At 31.1% G+C, this 9,518-nt stretch overlaps 1 protein-coding gene and 1 non-coding gene across 2 annotated transcripts; one reads left to right on the top strand and one right to left on the bottom strand.

Moving 5' to 3' along the window:
* Positions 1–279: 279 nt before the first annotated feature.
* LOC140021213 (uncharacterized) lies at positions 280–2,211 on the bottom strand. The gene is made up of 3 exons (XM_072071978.1): positions 2,182–2,211; positions 695–2,011; positions 280–312 (listed from the first exon to the last, which is right to left on the bottom strand). Exons 1-3 carry the CDS (start codon positions 2,209–2,211, stop codon positions 280–282), a joined length of 1,380 nt encoding a protein of 459 aa, XP_071928079.1.
* Positions 2,212–2,369: 158 nt separating this feature from the next.
* Positions 2,370–2,476, top strand: LOC113697693 (small nucleolar RNA R71). The gene has a single exon (XR_003449966.2). It is a non-coding gene; the product is annotated as a small nucleolar RNA R71 (small nucleolar RNA).
* Positions 2,477–9,518: the final 7,042 nt, after the last annotated feature.

The following is a 9,518-nucleotide window of genomic DNA, read 5'->3' as shown; positions in this document are numbered from 1 at the left end:
ATTGAAAACGCGATTCCTAGAAACGCGACTTGTAGTCGCGTTTACTTTGAAAACGCGTTTTCTGCTTCGATTTTTAGCAGAATTTCAACTTTTGAAAAATTACAAAAGGTACCCCAATGACTCAAAATGCATCATAGATCATTTGTTTGCCAATTTTAATGGCTGGAACAAATGTAAAACATTAAAAACATGCATTTTACCCCTTTATAATGAATCAAAAACACCTTTAACGCAAATCGAGGGGTTGAGTTGTTTGATCAAAGTTCGCCTTTTTTGTACTCAATTGGTCATCCTTGCCTTCAATTGCCAACCCTACATTACAAAAACAACAATTTAGCTAAAACATTGATTCAAACCACAAAATCACACCAAGTTAACAAATATAACCTAAATATTGGGTTGCCTCCCAATTAGCGCTTTTGTTTATAGTCGTTGGCTCGACTGAAAAAGTTGAATCACTTTAGAGCATTAGAGAGAGATTTTCTCCCCATGGGTCGAAACTCCCGAGCCAATCCACCATGTGGTGAACCATGCATTGATCTTCATAGTCCAATTTCCTCAAATGCCAAGGAGGGATATTAGACTTGTCATAGAGAGGCTCAACTTCACCTTGGAGTGGATTTTGCTTGTCTTTTCTGAATTGGCTCAACTTTTCACCATTTTCTTCATGGAATGGAGAATTTATTAAGCCAACTTCCATCCTTATCTTCTCCTCCTTTGTTCCTACACCATGAAAGTTAGTACCAAGGACATTTATAAATTTAACTTCTTCGGTCCTTTCTTGGTTAACCTTTTCATCATATGGCATATTAGAAACAAGAGCAGTAGGCTCTATATTCCCTTCTTTATTATCCAAATTGAATTCCAATTCCTCACCATTAACCCGTAATATAAGCTTACCTTTTTCTACATCAATTATAGTTCGTGCAGTAGCTAAAAACGGTCGTCCTAGAATAATTGGCATTCTCACATCTTCTTCAATATCTAAGACAACAAAATCCACAGGTATTATAGATTGTCTTACCTTTATGAGCACATTTTCCAAAATACCCATGGGACGTGTGATTGACCGATCCGCCAATTGCAATGTAATATTGGTAGCTTTTAGCTCTTGAAGTCCCAATCTCCGGGCAACCGATAACGGCATAAGTGACACACTTGCACCTAAATCACATAAAGCATTAGAAAAATGTAATTGACCAATAGTGCAAGGAATAGAAAAACTTCCCGGATCTTTCAATTTAGGAGGGAGTTTATTCTTAATCAATGCACTACACTCTTCCGTTAATGCTATCATCTCATTATCTACAATTTTCCTCTTCTTTGACATGATGTCTTTCAAGAAACGTGCATAAGAGGGAATTTGTGTTATAGCATCAATGAAAGGAATGTTAATGTGCAATTGTTTAAACATTTTGAAGAACTTTTCAAACTCCCGATCCTGTCCATCTTTCTTCAACCTGTGAGGAAAAGGTATCACATTAGAATTTAATTTGGGATGAAGTGCATCAATATCAATGATAACATGATCATTTTGACTTTCTTGCTCCCCTTCAATTGCTTGCTTCTTGTCTTTTTCACCACCTGAATTTTCAAAATCGAATCCCTCAACCGTTTTACCGCTTCTAAGAATGATTGCATTGACATGCTCTCTCGGATTCACTTCGGTTTTACTTGGTAATTCACCAGGGTTTCTATTGTTGATCACATTGGCAATTTGACCAATTTGAACCTCCAAGTTTCTGTACATCCCAGCTAATTGGTCCAACCGCCCCTCAACTCGCTCAAATCTATCCGAAGTCACCTTAGCAAGTTTTTCCACCGCGATCTCCCAACTTGGTTTAGTTTCAGCCTGTGGTTGCCTTGGTTGAAATCCCGGCGGATTGGTTGGCCTTTGTTGATTGCCTTGATCTTTCCATCCAAAGTTTGGATGATTTTTCCACCCCGGATTGTAAGTATTCGAGTAGGGATTATTTGGAGCATTTCGGTTGTAATTATTGACAAATTGTACCTGCTCAGAATCAACACACTCATTAATATCATGTTCACCTCCACAGAAAGAGCAACAAGCTACGTGTGCATTAGATGAACTTGGACCAACTCCACCTTGTCTACTTAGCAATTTCATCACATCATTCATTTGAGCACTCAGCATATTGAGAGTGTCCATTTCTATCATACCTGCGTGACGTCTCGTATTACCTCTTTCATTGGCCCATTGGTAGTTATTTGCGGCCATTTCTTCTATCAAATTCTGAGCTTCTTGGGGTGATTTACCCATTAAAGCTCCACCTACGGCTGCATCAATAATAGTTTTAGTGGAGAAAGATAAACCATTATAGAAGGTTTGTATGATTAACCATTCCGGCAGTCCATGATGTGGACATTTCCGAAGCAAATCTCTAAACCTTTCCCATGCCTCATATAATGATTCTCCTTCCAATTGGCTAAAACTAGTGATATCCATTCTAAACTTAGCAGTCTTACCTGGTGGAAAATACTTATTTAAGAATGCTCTTGATAGTTCATCCCATCCAGTGAAAGTATTAGGAGCATGAGAGTGTAGCCAAAGTTTGGCCTTATCTCTCAATGAAAATGGGAACAACCTTAGTCTTATAGCATCATCACTAACTCCATTCATTTTAATTGTATCACAAATTTCCAAGAATGTAGCTAAGTGTGTATTAGGATCTTCTACTGCATTACCTCCAAATTGAGATTGTTGAACCATTTGGATAAGTGATGGTTTAATCTCAAAGTTGTTAGCATTTACCGTAGGCCTTACTATGCTTGTTTGAGATCCTTGTGTTCCCGGTAGAGCAAAATCTCGTAGAACTCGCCTATTTGCTTCATTTTCAGCCATTTCTTCTTCAAATGGTAGTTCTATCAAAATTTCCTCTATTGGTTGCCAAATCTCGTGTTCCTCTTGCTGTGGTGGATGCCTCCTTTGTCTACGTAGTGTCCTCTCAATTTCTGGATTGAAAGGTGCGACTTCTCGAGACTCCCGGTGCATACACTACAAACAGAAATAAGGGATATTATGCAACTTCAATGGTAAAAAAACTGATTACAATATAAGATTAAATATAATCTAAAAAATAAAGCTGTCTAAATTAATAAAGATGATTAGGCTCTAATATTGCCGCTCCCCGGCAGCGGCGCCAAAAACTTGACGGGTTTTTACTTTAAGTGCAAGTTTAATTCCGAATTTACACCCGTTGGACTGCAAGTATACAGGTCGCAATTGTAGTACAAGATGTGTATCGGGTCGATCCCACGAGGAGCAATTTAAAACAATTATTAGATACTAATTTACTCTATTATTTAGACTCACAATTAATTTGAGCAGAAACTTCATATTTTAATTCAACTACAAGAGTTCTTAACTAGATAAATGCAATCTCACAATAGGAGTAGAATTCACTAAATATTAAGATCTAGGGATGTAGATTCCACTTATGACACAAAAGATCTAAAATGAATTAATTCAACACTTGTTACTGCTCTTGTTTAACCAAGGATTCATTTCCAGAAATACCAAAATCACATTCTCATGATAATAATGGGTTAAAACAGATTAGTTTTTCCTAATCTCTTGGTAAATACTAAATCTGTTCTTATTCACACATGAAATGCAGATTTCATCCACTTGAATGTATTTCTATTCTCATGAATATACAACTCAAGTTCTACTTGTGTCATTCCATTATTTTTACCATTTCTCAATGAATAAAAATAACTATAAACCTGCTATTGGTGATCAAGCAACAACAAGTAATCCAACATACACAAGTAGATAAGTTAATACAAGACATAACAAGAATGAATAACAATCACTTCATATCATTTGGCCATAAGCCTCATCTACTCCCTAGATAAAGAAAATTAGCTACTCATGATTGATAAAACACTCGTAACTTCATTAATGTAAATCATCATGAATTACAAATACAAACAGAGTAAAGAAAGTCTTAGCCAAGATATGGTGAAGCCTTCCAAAAATCTCCTTTGTCTTGAACTTAGATGATTACAAGATGAAATCCCAATTGCCCCTTGCAAGTCCTAGGTAGAGAGAATATGTTTTTCTGTAAGAAACTAAGCTACGAATGGATCTCAGATCTCTCCCCATATTTCTGCATAAAAAGTACTCAAAGGCTCCATTTTTCCAAGTCAAATTCGATCCTTTGATTCCCAAATCTCCACTTTGTTAGCATAGTCAAAAACCAATATTTTTGACTTGAAAATAAGCCACTTTTCTTGCCCTTTTGTCTTCTGAAGCATGTGCACCGAATTCCCTTGCATCTTATAGCTGGAAAGTGGTGTGAACACAAGAGAATTGGCTGAGTCAAATTGCAGAATTTCGGCTATAAAACGCGCCTACACAAAACGCGGTTACAAGTCACGTTTTGTGTACTCGCGTATTCACTTTGGCCTTACTTCATCTGCGATTTTCTCTATCATAAAGGCCGAACTAGCTTTTGTGCAAAACACAAAAGTTGTAGCCCTTTGAGTTAGCTTTCCAATGCTTCAAGAATCATCCAAATCGGAGCTTTGTAGCCTGAGATATGATCGAAATACTGAAGAGTGTCAAAACTGACTTGTATTGCATTTCCTCACTTGAACGTTTTTCACTTCATTCTTCTTGTTGCCACTTGAATTTATCACCAAATCTCTATTTTTTTACCTCATTTGACATCCTTTGGTGATTGAATCATCATTCCTGCATAAAAATGAAGTTTTTACCATTAAAATCAATAGAAATGCAATATTATCCACTTTTACCAAAAATATATAATTTTACCAAAAACCTCTTTATTTTAATTATAAAACTAAATAATCAACTCAAAATTAACTAATAAAATGCACTTAAAAATACGTAAAATAAACTCTTATCAGCTATTAATGAGAATCGAATTCAAACAATACAACCAACTAGAGAGTAGACACAATTTAGAAATGAACTAGCACAAGCAATGTTTGTTGACTATCAAATTAAACAAGGTCATCATGTGAGTTGAAGTTTGATAGGAACTTATTCGGATTTAATTTAATATTAGAATGGCCATTGACTGAAGAATAGTAGCAATGTATAATTGTGCTTTTCTTTCTCTTTTTGTTTTTTGCTTAAATCACTTTGTTTGCATATTTATCTATTGAAATTTCTTGTAAGATACAAAACTCAAACATTTATAATAGGTACAAGCTATGACTTCCCTCCCCAATTCATATAACAGAGTAGGCTTTTAATTTTCTAAAATTTAAAAGTTCTTAACTTTAAAAAAAAAATATCAAGGTTTTAACTTGGTAAATATTAACTACTTTTTAAGTTAGAATACATAATTATTTTTTTATTTAATTAAGAATAAAGGAAACAAGAATAATGTATATTTTTTTTTTTGTAGAAAAGGAAGTAATTGGTCTTTTTTTTCTTTAAAGCTTTAGTAACAATTAGTTAAATGCAAGAAAAAATAACTTATTAGAGGCACTAATTGGGTTTTTTCTTGAAGCTTTAGTAACAATTAGTTAAATGTTAAAAAATTACTACATAGGAAAAAGAAAAAAAAAGAAAATTTTTATGTAAACAAATTTTAGATGGAATCAATTCTAATTCTTAATGAATTCTTCTCTCATCCAAATAAAGAATTTGGAATTCCAAATGAATTTTGTATCAATTTTATGCATTTTCTGAACAAAAGAATTGCAATGTTTTGGAATTCCAATTCATAGAATTTTAATTTTATAGAATTCCAATTCCAATTCCATAGAACCAAACGCCCCCTTAATTTTTTATGACTTATTTTGTATTCTCTGGCATCTAATACTTCGCTAGAAACAAATTCAATGATATCGTAGTGAGATGCATCCAGTTGAATATTTCAGGGGAAAAAAGGGAAAGAAAGGAAATGGAATAAAATGAAAAAATGAAATGTAATGATGGGTATTACTGGAAAGGGTGGTCGGTGATCATGAATTGGAATTTGTTCTTTTGCATTTTATTTGTCAAATAGAAAATTGACATAATAAACTACTTTTTATTTCTGTCAGGACGTAATTTTCATCGTTTTCATTGGAGTATACCTTTTTGTGCAATGAATGTAAATGTGGTTGTACTTATTTCCTTCTTTATCATGTTAAAATCATAGTCAATAATAGTCAATAAAACAAATCATAGTTTCTTACGATGAATTCCAAAACCCATTTTATTTTCATAACAAAAAGTATTTATCACTTGTTCAAAATTGTTGCAAAGATTTTGTCATAGCCGTATATAAGATGATGCCAAAAATATGGTAAATACTTTCTAATTTGGATAGTGTATTATTTGAAATATTATTTGGAATAATTACTGTAGCACTTTTTGTGATATGATGCATGTGAGATAAAAAGCTGATTGGGAATATAAAAAGGTATTTAGAATAATTTTGGTATCCAAACACGCCCAATATTATCCACTGATTAATGTGCATTTTATCATGATGAGTTCCATGGCCAACAAATTTTTTTTTTTTTTTTTTTATCTTGTAATCCCAAAAGTACTTTAAAATTCAGTCACAAAAATCCTCTCTTTGGTAGGTACGCTTTTTTTTTTTTAATGAACAATTAAGTAATCAAAGATACTATTTAATTTAGAATTCTCCTACATTAAATAAAAAATTAAACAGCTAACTAAAAACGTTTGCTTTGATTTCTCATGCGCACAAATGACCAGAAAGTGTCAATCCATAACCTACTTCTTTACTACTTAATCAAAGCTCTAATTTTGGTTCAAATTTGAAAGAATCAATTTTTACTATTATCGCAATGACTTTTATATCAATTGTCATGAATCACTCCCTTGTAAAGGTAAATGAAACACTCAGTAAACCAAACAAACCACTATGGGTTTAACATTATACAACACAACGAATTAAAACAACTAATATAAATTTGAATCTGATTAACGCAACATTAGGGGTGAGCAAATTTGGTACATACCAAATTCATAACCGAATTCAAATTCAATTTGATAATTTGAAATCGGGTATTTGGTAATTTGGTATAAATTTGATACGTACCGAATTCACTGAATTCTAATATGGTATGAAATAGGTAATGAGATTATGAATTTGATAATAACCGATTTCGCATTCAAATTCGGTAAAATGAAATAGGGTACCGCATTACCACATTCGAATACCAAATTAGTTTCTAAAATTATATAATATATAGATAAATGCTATTTAGTATTAGTATATACTACTAATATATTATCATATTATATAGGTAAATGCTATTAATAATAATTAGTATATGGTATTATCATGTACTTATAATAATAATAATAATATATAATAATGTACAATATATTATTTTAGTATTTGTTAATTGTTATATGACTATAATAATACAAATATATAGTAATACATAACAATATAACATAAGTATAATACTTATTATTTTATACATGAGTAACATGACTAGAATTAGATAATAATTAATACATATATGTATACTACTAAATATTAAACAATAAACATAACTAGTAATTAGATATTAGATATTGGTAATTTGATACATCATTCATGTTTGAATTATTGAATATTTGAATGCGTAACCTGTAACTTACAAGTATTAGTGTGCTCTAAATTTACATTACATATTTAACATAAAAATTCATATTCTCTATTCCCTAATCTTAAGACTTTAAGTATAGACAAGACAACTAAGCAGTGTAAATGAATGCATATGAATTGCAAATCAACGTATTAATGTATTGACTTTTCACAATAACATATGTAAGTAAATAAGTTTTATTTCGATTTGAAATAAATTATAAGTTTGTAACTAATATAACTTATTACTAATCATTGTAATTTGTAAGTTTGTAACTAATATTACTTATTATTAATCATTGAAAATTATAAATTCATAAATTATCACTAATCATTGTACAATTTAAGGTTTATTCTAGTTTAAATTAATCACTTTCTATGTGTTCCTTAAATCATAGACTAAGGATTCTAGGTATAAGTGATCAAATAAATGCCAATTAAATCAGAAAATGATTAGAACATAAGTAATGTATTAAATTAAGAATAAATTTGGGGATCAAATCAGTAATAATTTTTAAATCATTGAGGAGCATAATGAATGTATTATAATTTAGGAGACCTAATTTATAAATTAAAAATTACACAATCACTTCCTTCAGTTGAGGTGAATTTGGGAAAAGTCGGGTTATGAGGTTATCACTTATCATTTAGGAGCCCCAAAATTTTTTTTTTTTTTTATAAATGAATTCGGTTAAACTGAATTCATTACCATTTCCGAATTCGAAATCGGTTACGAAATGAATTCGGTTATAGTCAATTCGAAATTGAAAGCGGTTTAAATTTTTATAAGTCAAATAACCGAATTCACTGAATTCAACTAACCGAATTACCGAATTTGTACCGTTTGCTCACCCCAAAATTGGCATAAAGAAGTAGAAAAAACGACCATTGACAAATCATACTTATTTGTTTCTTGAGGACAATTAAGATAGGGGAAAAGATAATCATCAATAAATAATAGTTACTCCTTTCTTGAGAGCAATAATATTGATGATAATTAATTTGTCAATTTATTTTTTATATAATTTTGGTTATATAGTACATTTCTTTACCTAGTATATGCAACCTTTAACAAGTATAATTTCGTAAGCATTGTCTTAATAATTTACAATAATATGAAGCAAAAACTTCGAACTTTCATAATAAATCCGCTGGTTCCTCACTATAATTCTCTTCTGTTCTAAGAATGACAAATCTCATTTAGTTGCACTTTTTTATGTGTCCATATATTATCATAGCTACTCATATGTGGAAGTTTAATCTTTTAATGTTAATCGAATATACACCTAAAGTTCTTAATTCTTTGGTTGAAAGATTATATAATTTTCCAAATTTATTTTAATCTTCTATATTATCCAAATTATCATAGCTTTCTTACAGTCTAAAGTGTCAAATTCTAATAAAAGTATACACCTAAAACTCCTACTTATATGCTTAAAAACATAAGAGATTCCCAAATTGAGTGAAGGACTTTTAACTTAGGGTATTTAACTTAGAATATGGAGGAAAAAACTATTTTATGTATTTGCCTGAAACATAAATCGATATGGAATTTAGTACCTTAACAATACAAAATATATTTAAAAATTAGAAACAAACGTTAGTGATGTATTGTATGCACCCACCGTATTTTATCTTCTTTAATGAGTTTTGAAAAGTTTGATCATAAATAGCAAATTTTTAGTGTAAAAAATATGGATCCCTCATGGCACATTTACATGGCTTCATTCAAAATTTATAAAATTAATATTTCACATACTTGTAATTTCAATTTGAAAATTCCTATGCTAAAATCCTAGAGCATAATAGAGCGATTTTTTCGATCATGATTTTCTCGGGTAGGAAGCGTATGTGCATCCATAACTATATATAGGAATAAACTTAATTTTTGTTATGAAACAATTAAAAGTGTGGATGTCCATTTGT

This window comes from Coffea arabica, chromosome 11e (genome assembly GCF_036785885.1).
Source record: "Coffea arabica cultivar ET-39 chromosome 11e, Coffea Arabica ET-39 HiFi, whole genome shotgun sequence".
NCBI lineage: Eukaryota > Viridiplantae > Streptophyta > Magnoliopsida > Gentianales > Rubiaceae > Coffea > Coffea arabica.
Note: the sequence above shows the minus strand (reverse complement) of the source record. Positions and strands in the feature narration are given on the sequence as shown.

Coding starts and splice junctions, on each gene's coding strand:
- LOC140021213 (XM_072071978.1), bottom strand. CDS start 2,211: ATGAAAGAGGTAATACGAGACGTCACGCAG. Junction 2,012..2,181: donor TAATACGAGACGTCACGCAG/GTATGATAGAAA, acceptor GATTCTGAGCAG/GTACAATTTGTCAATAATTA. Junction 313..694: donor AGGAGAAGATAAGGATGGAA/GTTGGCTTAATA, acceptor TTTGTAATGTAG/GGTTGGCAATTGAAGGCAAG.